The 13950-nt window shown below is 50.8% G+C and overlaps 2 protein-coding genes across 6 annotated transcripts in view; one reads left to right on the plus strand and one right to left on the minus strand.

Moving 5' to 3' along the window:
* LOC119936180 (phosphatidylcholine translocator ABCB4-like) overlaps positions 1–1765 on the plus strand; it is a 55216-nt gene extending 53451 nt beyond the window's left edge. For both annotated transcript variants that reach the window (XM_038755642.1, XM_038755641.1), the window contains 2 exons: positions 1099–1245; positions 1334–1765. In XM_038755642.1, the coding sequence (XP_038611570.1) occupies positions 1099–1245; positions 1334–1540 (354 nt within the window). In that variant the 3' untranslated portion in view covers positions 1541–1765. The remainder of the gene's footprint in view (positions 1–1098; positions 1246–1333) is intronic.
* Positions 1766–2912: 1147 nt separating this feature from the next.
* CROT (carnitine O-octanoyltransferase) overlaps positions 2913–13950 on the minus strand; it is a 40525-nt gene continuing 29487 nt past the window's right edge. For all 4 annotated transcript variants that reach the window (XM_038755561.1, XM_038755562.1, XM_038755560.1 and 1 more), the window contains exons 12-17: positions 12622–12752; positions 10275–10398; positions 8382–8460; positions 7914–8007; positions 4025–4144; positions 2913–3578 (exon numbers count right to left, since the gene is read on the minus strand). In XM_038755561.1, the coding sequence (XP_038611489.1) occupies positions 3458–3578; positions 4025–4144; positions 7914–8007; positions 8382–8460; positions 10275–10398; positions 12622–12752 (669 nt within the window). In that variant the 3' untranslated portion in view covers positions 2913–3457. The remainder of the gene's footprint in view (positions 3579–4024; positions 4145–7913; positions 8008–8381; positions 8461–10274; positions 10399–12621; positions 12753–13950) is intronic.

A 13950-nucleotide genomic window follows, 5' to 3' on the forward strand; every position in this document is an offset into this window, starting at 1 on the left:
ACATAGGGGAATGGGATGGGAGCAAATCAGAAAGGTGTAGTTTTCCTGAAAGAACAGATGGGTGTCTCCTCAGGAATAATGGAGAACAGGTTTTTCTGACTGAAAATCAGTACAGAGGGAAGGATTCTAGTGCCAGGCAACCGCACAGTACCCTCTCTCCTCTCTCGATGAGTAGGGTTACAAAGCAGAAGCAGGATGGCCTAGTGAATAGAGCCCGGGCCTGGGACTCAGAAGGACCTGAGTTCTAATCCCCGTTCCACCACAAGTCTGCTTGGCCAAGTCACTTCCCTTCCCTAGGCTTCAGTTACCTCATCTGGAAAATGAGGAGTGAGACTGAGAGCCCCACGTGGGACTGTGTCCAACCCGATTACCTTGTGCCCACCCCAGCGCTTAGTACAGTTCCTGGCCCATAGTACGTGCTTAACATATGCCACAATTATCATTATTCTCACACAGTGGCGAAAGAGCGTGGCCTCCTGTAAAGAGCCTGGGGAGTCAGAGAATCCGAGTTCTCATCCCCGGTCCACCACTTGCCTGCCGGGTGACCCTGGGCAAGTCACTTCACTTCTTTGTACCTCAATTTCCTCATCTGTGAAATGGAGATTAAATATACCTTCTCCTTCTTACTTAGACCGTGACCCCAAGTGGGACAGTGACCTGGTTACAACTATTTCAGTGACTAGTACTGTATTTGGCACACAGTAAGTGCTAATGATAATAATAGTGGTGTTTGTGAAGCACTTACTATGTGCCAAGCACTGTGCTAAGCACTGGGGTAGATAGACGATAACCACAGTTATCACAGTTAGACAATACCTGCCCCCACGGTGCTCGCACACTATCGATTCCCCGTTTTACAGATGAGGAAACTGAGGCACCCACGTGCCGTGACTTGCCCAAAGTCATACAGAAGCAGGTGGCGGAAGCAGGATTAGATTGATTCACGGACCCGTGCTCTTCCCATAGGCTGAGTTGCTTCTTGCTCAGTAATCGTAATTGAGATCTTCGTTATCGTAACTTTTCTCTTCCTGCCTGACCGTTCTCTTCCCCACCCGACCGCCCTCTCTTTCCCATCTCTCCCGGTCTTTTCACGACTAGAGATACGAGACCCGGGTGGGAGACGGGGGGGCTCAGCTCTCCGGCGGCCAGAAGCAGAGAATCGCCATCGCCCGCGCCCTGGTCCGCCAGCCCCGGATCCTGCTGCTGGACGAAGCCACGTCGGCCCTGGACACGGAGAGTGAGAAGGTAGCGGTCGTCCCCCCCCCTCCCACCCTCCCCACCCGAACCGCGGGGCCGCGCGGCCCGACGGACTCTCCCCTTCTCGCCCCCACAGCTGGTCCAGGACGCGCTGGATCGAGCCAGAGAGGGCCGCACCTGCGTGGTCATCGCCCACCGCCTGTCCACCATCCAGAACGCCGACCGGATCGCGGTCATTCAGGACGGCCGGGTCAAAGAGCAGGGGACGCACTCGGAGCTGCTGGCCCGGGGGGGCCTCTACTTCACCCTGGTCAACGTCCGGTCCGGGAGCCAGCGCTTGTGAGGGCTGGGACGAGCGGCGCTGGAAGCGAAAACCATCCGCCCCTTCCTTCGACGTTCGGAGCGGCGGCCTTTAACCTAAGCTACCGTCTGACGCCGGGATGTACACGGCGAAGCCACGTGGCCCGGGGGAAAGCTCACACGCCTAGGAGGCAGGGGGCCTTCATCCGTTCATTTAATCGTATTTATTGAGCGCTTCCCGTGTGCAGAGCACTGTACTGAGCGCTTGGGGGAGAGTACAATATAACAATAAACGGACACAGTCCCTGCACGCAAGGAGCTTACAGTCAGAGGGTTCTAATCCACTTCCCTGCCGGGTAACTTTGGACAAGGCACTTCTCTGTGCCTCAGTTTCCTCATCTGTAAAAAGGGGATTCGATACCTGGTGTCCCTACCCATTAGCCCGAGACCCCCCCCGGAGGGGCAGGAACTGCGTCCAATCGGCCTATGCAATCCGAACGCGGTGCTCGGCCTAGGGAAAACTCTCAGCAAATAACGGTTATTGTTATTACTGCCAATATTATGACAAGTACTCTAAGATGGAACTCTGAACGGCAAAGAAAGACTGGGCGATCCTCTTCAAACCGAAGACTTGCTCCTCTCCTGTCTGGGGAGAGGAAGCGGGGTTGGTTGAGTGGGAATTTTGGGCAAAGAGTTTGGAGCTGTAGTGCTGGGGAAGGAGGCCGAAAAGTGGTCAGAAATCCCGGGAAACGGGTAGTTCGACCACCTTGGATGTCATTTCGTTTTTGTCGGCCGACTGTTGAAAGACCGGAGCCGGAGCAACCTCGGAGCTGGGGGAATCTGCGACCGCTGCCGAATCCCGAGGACGAACCCAGAGTGACGGGGCGGCTTCAGCAGTGTGGTCTAGTGGATAGAGCACGGTCCTGGGAGTTAGAAGGGCCTGGGTTCTAATCTCAGCTCCGCCACCTGCCTGCTGTGAGAACTTTGGGCAAGTCGCTTCACTTCTCTGTGCCTCAGTTACCTCACCTGGAAAATGGGGATTAAAACTGTGAGGCCCGTGTGGGGCAGGGACCGTATCCAACTGGATTTGCTTATATCTACCCCAGCGCTTAGTAGAGTGCCTGGCACACAGTAAGTGCTTTACAAAAACCATAAAAAGACTCTACAGCATTCCCTCTTTTCCTCCTTCCCCACTTTACCTCCTTCCTTGTCATTTTTCCTCCTTCTGCCTCCCCTCTCCACAAGGCCTGAGGGCTATGAGGTTAGGGCAGACAGCTCTGCAGGGCCGACCATCACGCTGCTCAACAACACCAAGTGGAAATGGAAAGTGGACAGTAGTAGCCCCTACTGCCCTGAAAGACCCTCCCCGCCGCGGGATCCCGGACCGTCCCGCCTAATCAGCACAGAACCCGGGGTGAGGGGTTCGAGGGTCTTTTATTGTGTAAGATTGGAATCGATCGCACGAGTGGGGAGCGATTCTCTCCGAGAACAGAGCCGTGCCGGCGTCCCCCTCCCATTCGCGAGGGGAAAGGGCGATGGCAGAGGGTAGGGCGGAGCCCATCTCCCGCACCACCGATGAAGCAGAAGTGAGGGCGGGCCGGGCGAAGAGGCCCCAGTTAGTCCTCACCTCAGCCCCGCTGACCTCCACATCTCAACAGCCGGCTCCCCAACGGCCCGGGCTAGTTGGCCTGTGAGCCCTGTGTGGGACGGGGGCTTTGTCCAACCTGATTTGCTTGTATCCACTCCAGCGCTGAGTACAGTGTCTGGCACATAGTAAGTGCTTACCAAACATCACGATCGTTATTATCATTAGAATCATCACCCGAGAGGGCCGGGCCGGGAAACGAGCCGGGGCACGGCCTGTCTGAGCCACGGCCGAGGGTCGTGGGGTGGGGCCCGCCTTCCGTGGGGGATGGGAGGAGGGGTGGGGGGGGGTCCGTTCGTCCGTCCGTGGCCCGGGCTACAGATGGGCCGGTTGTACCAGCGCCATCATGTCGCCGAAGGCCTTGAAGATGGCCGAGGTCAGCGCCTGGGCGTCTGTCTCAGGGCAGGATCTCCAGGCTGTGCAGGCCATGACGATCCTGCTCGGCGGAAGCGACCCGGCGTGAGCAGCCGTCCCCGTCCCCTTCCTCCCCTCCCTTCTGCCTCCCGGCACCTAGAGCGGTTCTGCGGGGGCTGGACAACTCGTCTTGCCCTAGGGCAGGGACTCTTGAAGCCCACTGGCCCAGGCCCAGAATCCCTCCAAGGAACAGGAGTGGTGTGGGTGTGCTTTGGGGGGAGATTAGGGCTAGTGTGTCTGGGGGTGAGGGTTGGAGGGGCAGGATAGGAGAGCTACTAGGCCCCTTCCATCTGACGCTGGTCAGAGCTGACATGGTCAGTCAAGGACCAAGTGCATGGGTGAAAAAACACACACACACTCTCTTTCTTCAGTGGCAGCAGCGTCAGAGAGCTCAGGTTTAGCCACCCAATAACAGTGGAAACCCCCCCCCCCCCCATAATGCACATTAGATCCCCCTGAAATCCTCACCTGTCATCTCTGATGTGGTAGAAAAAGCCATAGCCATGGGGAACCATGGGAACCACCGCTCCATGGACGTGCAGGTAGCCCAGCAGACTGGTGGACAGGACGAAATTTCCACCGCCCCCACTGTGAAGCATGACACAGGAGTTACTCAGGATCACCCCAGAAGCATCGGCATCTCCCTCCCCTATGATCTCTCGCCACCCCCAATCACCCGACCCCTGACATGCCTGTCGACGCCTTATCCGCATCAGACAACGTGGGTGAGGTTTCAGACGGGCTTCGGAGATGTTGGGAGCCACGGGCTGGTGGATGGGATGCGGGGAGGGAAATCTAGGCAGGAGGGAGTGAGCGAGGGGTAGGCAGAGGGAGAGGCAAGGACGAGGCCCGGCGAGAAGGTTAGTGTGAGAGGAATGAAGAGTGGGAGCTGGGGTGCAGTGGGAGAAGAGAGTGGATAAGGGATAGAGCTGACTGTGTGTCTTAAAACCACTGGCCAGGAGTTTCTGCTTGACCTAGAGATTGGAAATTTTTGAGGAGTGGAGAGACGTATGCGGGGTCTTTTTGTAGCAGGGTGATGATCTGGGCAGCAGAGCGATGATGAGGGACTATTAAGTTGTGGTGTTTTGTGAAGCGCTTACTATGTGCCAAGCACATCACTGGTGCTAATCAGAATCCATGTGGGGCTCACAGTCTAAGCAATAACAATAACCGTATTTGTTGAGTGTTTACTATACGTCAAGCACTTCCTCCTCATACCCGACAATTACGCTCCCCCGACTAGAGGAGGGGAGACAGATATTATTAAAAATAAATTATACATTATGTACATAAATGCTGTGGGGCTGGGAGGGGGGAAGAATAAGGGGATGAGTGAGAGGTGGGCGGTGAGACAGATGAGATTGAGAGACAGTGAATAGTTTGGCATTAGAGGAGCAAAGTGTGCCGGCTGGGTTGTATTAGGAGAGTAGAGAGCTGAGGCAGGAGAGGACAAGGTGATTGAGGGCTTGGAAACCGCCGGTAAGGCGTTTCTGTTTGACGCGGAGGTGGATGGGTAACCACTGGAGGGTCTTGAGGAGTGGGGAGATATGTCCTTGACCCTTATACAATTTAGGAGGAAGGAGAGAAGCCACTGCTCTTCAATTTCGCATTTTCATCACATGGGTGTCTCCTCAGCCTCAAACTCAACAGGGTTAAAACTGAACTCATCTTCCCTCTTAAAACCTTTCCTCCTCCTACCTTTCCCTTCGTCATACGTCAGCACAACTCCATCCTAATCTTAGTCTCCTCTCTCTCATTCAACCCGCATATTCGAGCCATCACCGAATCCTGTCGGTTCCACCTTCACGACATCGCTAAAAGCTACCCTTTCCTCTCCAGCCAAACTGCTACTATGTTAATACAATCACTTATCCTAGCCCGCCTTGATAATAATAATAATCATGGCATTTATTAAGCGCTTACTATGTGCAAAGCACTGTTCTAAGTGCTGGGGAGGTTACAAAGTGATCAGGTTGTCCCACAGCGGGTTCACAGTCAATCCCCATTTTACAGATGAGGGAACTGAGGTGCAGAGAAGTGAAGTGACTTGTCCAAAGTCACACAGCTGACAATTGGCGGAGCTGGGATTTGAACCCATGACCCCTGACTTCAAAGCCTGGGCTCTTTCCACTGAGCCACGCTGCTTCTCTAGCTGCTTCTCTGCTTGATGACTGTATCAGCCTCCTTGCTGATCTCCCTGCCTCCTGTCTCTCCCCGCTCCAGTCCACACTCCACTCTGTTGCCCGGATCATTTCTCTCCAAACACGCTCGGGCTGTGTTTCCCCTCTCCTCACTCGGTTTCCTGATTTCCCTACCTCAAGACTCTCTCCTCTCCTGACAAAACCCCACTCTGCCTCCCAAATCTTATTGCTGAATAATAATAATAATAATAATGATGGCATTTGTTAAGCGCTTACTATGTGCAAAGCACTGTTCTAAGCGCTGGGCCCACCTTCAAGACCCGTCCCTTTGTCGTCACCAACGTCACACAAGCAGAAACTCCAAACCAAAACTCCACTAGCTCTCTCCTGGCATAATGGCTCCCTTCAGCTGCTTCTCCCCAGTTCAATCAATCGCTCAATCAATGGTATTTATTGAGCACTTACTGTGTTCAGAGCACTGTACTAAATACTTGGGAGACAACGACGGAATCGGCAGACACGCTGGCCGCCCACAGTGAGCTTACAGTCTAGAGACGAGCTTAGTCCAGGTTTCTCACTCCTTCCAAACCCATCTTCCACCGTCCCCTTCTTTCACCTCTCCCACTTAATAATAATAATAATAATAATGGCATTTGTTAAGCACCTACTATGTGCAAAGCACTGTTCTAAGCGCTGGGTGAGGGATACAAGGTGATCAGGTTGTCCCAGTGGGGCTCACAGTCTTAATCCCCATTTTACAGATGGAGGTAACTGAGGCTCAGAGAAATTAAGTGACTTGCCCAAGGTCACACAGCAGACATGCGGCGGAGTCGGGATTAGAACCCATGACCTCTGACTCACAAGCCCATGCTCTTTCCACTGAGCCACACTTCTTCCCACTTCTGATCCCTTAAACACCTTTCCCCCGCGTGGAACTCCCTTCCATTTAATATCCACCACAACATGGTTTTTCCCATCTTAAAAGCCCTCTGGAAATCTCTCCACTTCCAGGAAGCCCTCCCAAATCATGTCAGCCTAACAGCTCCTTAGTACTTGGGCATACATAGCATCCCTTTTACACTTATGTACAGACTGACTTTGGACATGTACAGCTTTTACTCTCCCAAGCGTTTAGTACAGTGCTTTGCAAATAGTAAGAAGCAGCGTGCCTTAGTGTTTAGGGCACGAGAGTCAGAAAGACCTGGGTTCTAATCCCAGCTCCGCCACATAATAATGATAGTAATAATGTTGGCATTTGTCCCTATGTGCCAAGCACTGATCTAAGCGCTGGGGTAGATACAAGGTAATCAGGTTGTCCCACGTGGGGCTCACAGTCTTCATCCCCATTTTACAGATGAGGTAACTGAGGCCCAGAGAAATGAAGTGACTTGTCCAAGGTCACACAGCTGACAAGTGGCAGAGCCGGGATTAGAGCCCACGACCTCTGGCTCCCATGACTGCTGTGTGACCTTAGGCAAGTCACGTCACTCCTCTGGGCCTCAGTTACCTCGTCTGCAAAATGGGGATTAAGAGTGCAAACCCCATGCGGGACAGGAACCGTGTCCCACTTGATTAACTTGCATCTTAGAACAGTGCTTGGCACATAGTAAGTGCTTAACAAATGTCATGATTATTATTATTATTATCTTCCCCAGCGCTTAACAAGTTCCACAATAATAATAATAAATACCACTGGTTGACTGTCAATCAGTCGATCGTATTTATTGAGAGCTCACTGTGGGCAGAGCACTGTACTAAGCGCCTGGGAGAGTACACTATAAAAATAAACGGATTTCCTGCCCACGACGGTTCTGATCTAAGTACACTACTCATCTTCTCACGCATCACGTACAATGAATGATCTCTTCATCTCTTCATCTTTTAGACTGTGAGCCCACTGTTGGGTAGGGACTGTCTCTATGTGTTGCCAATTTGTACTTCCCAAGCGCTTAGTACAGTGCTCTGCACATAGTAAGCGCTCAATAAATCCGATTGATTGATTGATTGATTCATCTTTCAATCCCCCGGCTACCCCGGCTCTGATCTGGGTCTCCGTCCTGTTTCCACTCCTACTTCTATGCTCCCAAGCGCTTAGTAGACAGCAGATATTCAGTAGATCCTACAGACCGGGAGCAACTACCAAGTCCCACGCCATCTTACAGGCTCCCGGGGCGGAGACGAGACTTCTTCCGACTGTCGAACGGCAACTCGATTACCTTCTGGAGAAAAGGGAGTCCAGATAGAGTTCGGGCACGGGCATCCCTTCTTCCTTGGCTATGAGAGACAGACCGAGGAGGTGGCGATCAAATCCTGCGAGAGGCAAAGATCGGAAGGTGAGGAGACAGTTTTTCCACCGGCAAGAGGAGGAAATAATCGATCGAAGGGGATTTATCTACTTGGTGTGCAGCACTGGGCTAGGCGTTTGGGAGAGCCCGAGAGGACGGATAGAGACGCTCCCTGCCCACCGGTCTAGCGGGGTAACAGACCTTAAATGAAATTACTGACACGTACATACGTGCTACGGGGCTGAAGGCGGGGTGAATAGCAAGTGGGTACAGCTCTGATTGCCCAAGTGACCCGGGAGAGGGTGGGAAACAAGGACTAAGTCAGGGAAGGCCTCACGGAGGAGGGCTTTGAAAGTGGAGACGTGAAGGGAGACGGAGTTGGAGCATAGACAAAAGTACCTTTTCCGGCCGAACATTCTTTCATCATTTTATTGTGCTTCGCAAATGCCCGGAGCATTGCTTGCTGCCGTTGGAGGAGCTGCAAAAATGAAAGCAGAGAAGCTTCCATAGTGAACTGCTCCAAGCCTCCCGCTCAAATCTTCCTGAAGGCTATCTGATTTCTACTTGATAATTTCTTCTAGTGAAACACGGGGACTAGAAAGCTGTTTTAATAGGGGGGAAAAAAGGCCCCCGTGTCCTAGCGTGGACAGCAGTGATCGGAGTTGGGGAAGATTAAGCCTGTCTGTGGTGACCAGAGAAGGTGAACGGGTGACCAGATTTTCCGAGATGGGCGAGTTGATGTCAGTTTTTAGAATTCGGCCTCACCGCTCGGGCTTATGGCGGGGCCCACATGATAATCATAATAATTATGGAATTTGTTAGGCGCTTACTATGTGCCAGGCCCGGCACTAAGTGCTGGGGTGGATATGAGTCAGTCGCAAATCGGGTTGGACACGGTCCCTTGCCCGTGTAGGGTTCACGGTATTAATCCCCATTTTACAGATGAGGCAACCGAGGCACAGAAAAGTGAAATGACTTGCTCAGGGCCACCCAGCAGTTAAGTGGCCGAGCCGGGAGTGACAGGCAAGGCCACATGGAGTGACAGGCCAGAATCCCTTATCAGTGTGGTGGTGACTGTCACTGTTAGGGAGGAGGAGGAAGAGAAATCCTGCCAGTCTTCACTAGTGGCAACAGTCAGTCAGTCAATCAGTCATATTTGCTGAGCGCTTACTGTGTGCAGGGCACTGTACTAAGCGCTTGGGAGCATACGATATAACAATAAACAGACACATTCCCTGCCAGGCTTACAGTCGACAACAACCTCTAGGCTCAATTGGCTTTTCTGGGACGGAGATGTGTCCAACAGAAACACATCTGTAAAATGGGGGTTAGGACTGTGAGACCCACCTGGGAAACGGACTGTGTCCAACCTGATTAGCTTGTATCTACTCGAGCGCTTAATATAGTGGCTGACACAAATATCATTTTTTCAAAAAACAAAACAAAAAAACACACACCCCTCCGCCCCAATATCTTCCTCCTGATTTTCCTACACATTTTCCAGGTCTGCCCCTTCCTCTCTCTCCCCCCACCCTGGTAGAAACTCTGGTTCTGCCATGGCTGGACTATAATTATGAACTTCTCTGCTGGTCTCCCAGTCTCCAGCCTCTCCCCTTCAAACAATACTACTGCATCACCAATCTGAAGCATCGCGTGACCCACAGCTCTCCTCTCCTTAAATCCCTTTGCCGGCTCCCCGGGTCCCTCTTTCTTTATGGCATTTGTTAAGCGCTTACTATAGGTCAAACACTGTTCTAAGCACTGGGATACGTACAAGTCAATTCCGTCAGACACGGTCCCTGTCCCACACAGAGCTCGTAGGCTAAGTAGGAGGGAGAACACTTAATCCTCATTTGCCAGAGGGCAGTTAGGTGACTTGCCCAAGGCCACAAAGCAAGTGACTGTACTCTCCCAAACGCTCAGTCCAGTGCTCCGCACACGGTAAGCACTCAACGGGTGCTCAATAAACACTACTATACTGCTATTTTTTTAATGGTACGGGTTAAGTGCTTACAATGTGCAAGACACGGGACTAAGCACTGGGGTAGATACAAGCTAATCAGGTTGGACGCAGTCCATGTCCCACATGGAATTATGAATCAGGATTAGAACCCAGGTCCTGCTGATTTCCAGGCCCGTGTTCTAACCACTAGGCCATGCCGCTTCTTTCATTACTTTCATATCATTGTTCCTCTCCCTGTTTTCCTCTCTCCCAGCGATCCCAGACCCACCCGAGTGACTTCTGGGCAGTGGTTCTTATCCTAGAGCAGGGAAATGGCACCAGTTTCTTACGCAGGTGGACGGATCCGTCATGGTTTTGCACCACTCCACCGCTTCCACGGTACACGACCTCACCGTTTCCGTCCGGCCGTGGTAATAAGCCCTCGTCGTGGCCGTTTCGTAGCAACTTCCGGGGCTGAAAGGGAAAATTGAGTTGGGAAGAGGAGCTGGGTGAGAATTCCTCATCTCTAATTGTTTTCTCCCGCCTCTCCCTTTAGGCTGTGAGCCTGTTGGGGCAGGAAATGTGTCTGTTGTTGTACTGTACTCTCCCACGCCCTTAGTACAGTGCTTTGCACACAGTAAGCGCACAATAAATACGACTGAATGAACGACAGAAAAAGAAAATAATCAACTTGGCTATTGCAGACCAGATGGGTTATATTTTGTACCCACCTCGACACTCAGTACAGTGCCTGGCACATAGGAAACGCTTCACAAGTACCACAATTATCGTGCGATTTTTTACCAGCTCAATGTTGACTCTGGGCGTCAATAACATAGCTAAAGGTCCCTCTAGTTTTGAGCATCAGGGGGATGGTCATGAAAAAAATTGCATTTATTCGTAAAATTGTCTCCCCAGCATAATTCCCTCATTCCTTCCAATTTTTGCAAGGAAACAGCATGGCCCAGTAGGTAGAGCCCGGGCCAGGGAGTTGAAAGGACCTGGGTTCTAATCCCAGCTCCGCCACCAGTCTGCTGTGTGACCTTGGGCAAGTTGCTTCACTTCTCTGGGCCTCAGTTACCTCATCTGGGAAATGGGGGTTAAGACAGTGGGACAGGGACTGTGTCCAACCTGATTAGTTTATACCTACCCCAGAGCTTAGAACGGTGTTTGACTCATAGTAAGAGCTTAACAAATACCATTATCATTATCGTTAAGTCATGCTACCCAGGGGATTGCTTGAGATAATAAAAAATAATGATAATGGTGGTATTTGTTAAAAGGGCTTAACAAATACCATTATTATTATTGTTAAGTCATGCTACCCAGGGGACTGCTTGAGATAATAAAAAATAATGATAATGGTGGTATGTGCTAAACGATGTACTAACACAGTGCCTGGCCCAAAGTATGTCCCTAACCAATACTGTTAAAAAAACCCAAAAAACAAAAAAAAAAGGGAAGGGACCATCTTTATGTGTTGTGTGGAGTCAGGATTGTGGATCCCATTCTTTTTCGGTCACTGGACTAGGATTAGAACCCAGGTCCTTCTGATTCCCAAGCCCATGATCTACCCATTAGGCCACACTGCTTCTCCTCCATTTATTCATTCAGTTGTATTTATTGTGCGCTTACTGTGTGCAGAGTACAACTCAACCAGAAACAGACACATTCCCTGCCCACAACGATCTTACAGTCTAGAGGGGGAGACGGACATTAATAGAAATAAATGAATTACAGAAAGGTACATAAAAGCTGCGGGGCTGGGAGAGGGGAATGAATGAAGGGAGCGAGTCAGGGAGATGCAGAAGGGAGAGGGAGAAGAGGAAAGGAGGGCTTAGTCGGGGAAGGCCTTTCGTGTGAGCCTTCGAATGGGAGGGAAAGTCGTTGTCTGTAGGATGGAGGAGGGAGGGCATTCCAGGACGGAGGTAGGATGAGGGCCAGGGGTCATTGGCAAGATAGATCAGATGGAGGCTGACATTCCAGCGCTTAGTACGGTGCTTTGCACATAGTAAGTGCTTAATAATTGCCATCATCATCATTATTATTATTATTATTACAGGAGCCAAGTTTGCGGGCTGGGATGTAGCAGGAGAGCAGTGAGGTGAGGTATGAGGGGGCGAGGTGGTGGACTGCTTTAAAGCCAATGGTGAGGAGCATTCGTTTGATGCAGAGGTGGATGGGCAACTACCAGAGTTTTCTGAGGCGTGGGGAACCATGGCCTGAATGTTTCTGTAGAAAAATGATCCGGGTGGCAGAGCGAAGTACGGACTGGAGTGGGGAGAGACAGGAGACAGGGAGGTCAGCAAGGAGGCTGACGCAGTCATCAAGGCGGGGTGCGGTAAGTGATTGGATTAATGCGGAGAGGAAAGGGAAGATTTAAGCAACGTTGTGGAGGTTCAACCGATAGGACTTAGGGATGGATTGACCTCGTGGGTTGAAGGAGAGAGAGGAGTCACGGACAGTGCACGGACACGGGGCTCACATTCTAAATAGGTGGGAGAATAGATATTCAATCCCCACTGTGCAGATGAGGGAATTGAGGCACGGAGATGGAGGTGACTTGCCCAACGTCACCCAGCAGACAAGCGGAAGAGCCGGGATTAGAACCCAGGTCCTTGGACTCCCAGGCTCGGGCTCTTTTCGCTACTTCACACCCCCACCACAGCCTATGTACTTAAGAGACGTTTTTCTTACCGCCCATGGAGCCTATAATAAGACAGCTGGAGGGCGAGTTGGACAAAGGTGTCGGGGTGAAGCCGTTTCTTCTTCAGGAGCATTTTGCCAAAAGTAGCAAAGACATAGGCTACAATCTGGATATCAGCTGCCTAATCAAAGTAAAAGATACCAGTGATGTTTCCAACAACATTGCAGATTAGCAGCAGTTAAATAAATACATTTATTACATTGGCCACATTATGATGCTTTACAGCAAAACCTTATCTACCGCTCTGTTCTTGGAAAACACTAATGGGAAGTTCATCCTGAGCAGGGAATGTTTCTACAATATAAGACATCACATCTTCTAAAGAAGCAGTAAGGTGTAATGCGATTATCAATAAATACGATTGATTGATTGATACAGCACAGGCCAGGGAATCAGGTGGTCACGGGTTCTAATCCTGGCCACTTGTCTGCTGCTTGACTTTGGGCAAGTCACATAACTTCTCTTTCCCTCAGTTACCTCATCTGTAAAATGGAGGTCAAGACCGTGAGTCCCCCATGGAACAACCTGATCACCTGTAACCTCCCCAGTGCTTAGAACAGTGCTTGGCACATAGTAAGTGCTGAACAAATACCATATTTATTATGATTACTATATTGTACTGTCCCAGTCGCTTAGTACAGTGCTCTGCATACAGTAAGCACTCACTAAATACCACTGATTGATTGAAACCACATATAAGTTATTAACCAAGTGGGAAATGTGGGGTGAGGATCTTGAGATTTTTATAAATGAAAATGGATTTTAAGAAAAGTCCATCTTGCTAGGTGTGGCGAGGTTTGGATTTTGAGCCCACTGTTGGGTAGGGACTGTCTCTATATGTTGCCAATTTGTACTTCCCAAACGCTTAGTACAGTGCTCTGCACATAGTAAGCGCTCAATAAATACGATTGATGATGATGATGATGATTTGACCATCTTCTTGGCTATTTCTTTGTGGATGCGGTGTGTGTTTCTCCCAGTAAATCAGTACACGCATCAGTGTGACTACAATGATCTCCTAGCTTGCATACTGATGCCAGTCTCACTTTCTCTGGTGTCTCTGAATCTCTCTCTCCCCCACCCCACCCTGGCCCCAACATTGGAGCCATATCATCATCATCAATGGTATTTATTGAGCGCCTACTATGTGCAGAGTCACCCTGACCTGCTCCCTTTATTCATCCCCCCTCCCAGTCCCACAGCCCTTATATCTATAATTCACTTATTTCTATAAACGTCTGTCTCCCCCTCTAGACCGTAAGCTCATCGTGGGCAGAGAATGTGTCTGTTTATTGTTCTACTGGACTCTCCCAAGTGCT

This window comes from Tachyglossus aculeatus, chromosome 13 (assembly GCF_015852505.1).
Source record: "Tachyglossus aculeatus isolate mTacAcu1 chromosome 13, mTacAcu1.pri, whole genome shotgun sequence".
NCBI lineage: Eukaryota > Metazoa > Chordata > Mammalia > Monotremata > Tachyglossidae > Tachyglossus > Tachyglossus aculeatus.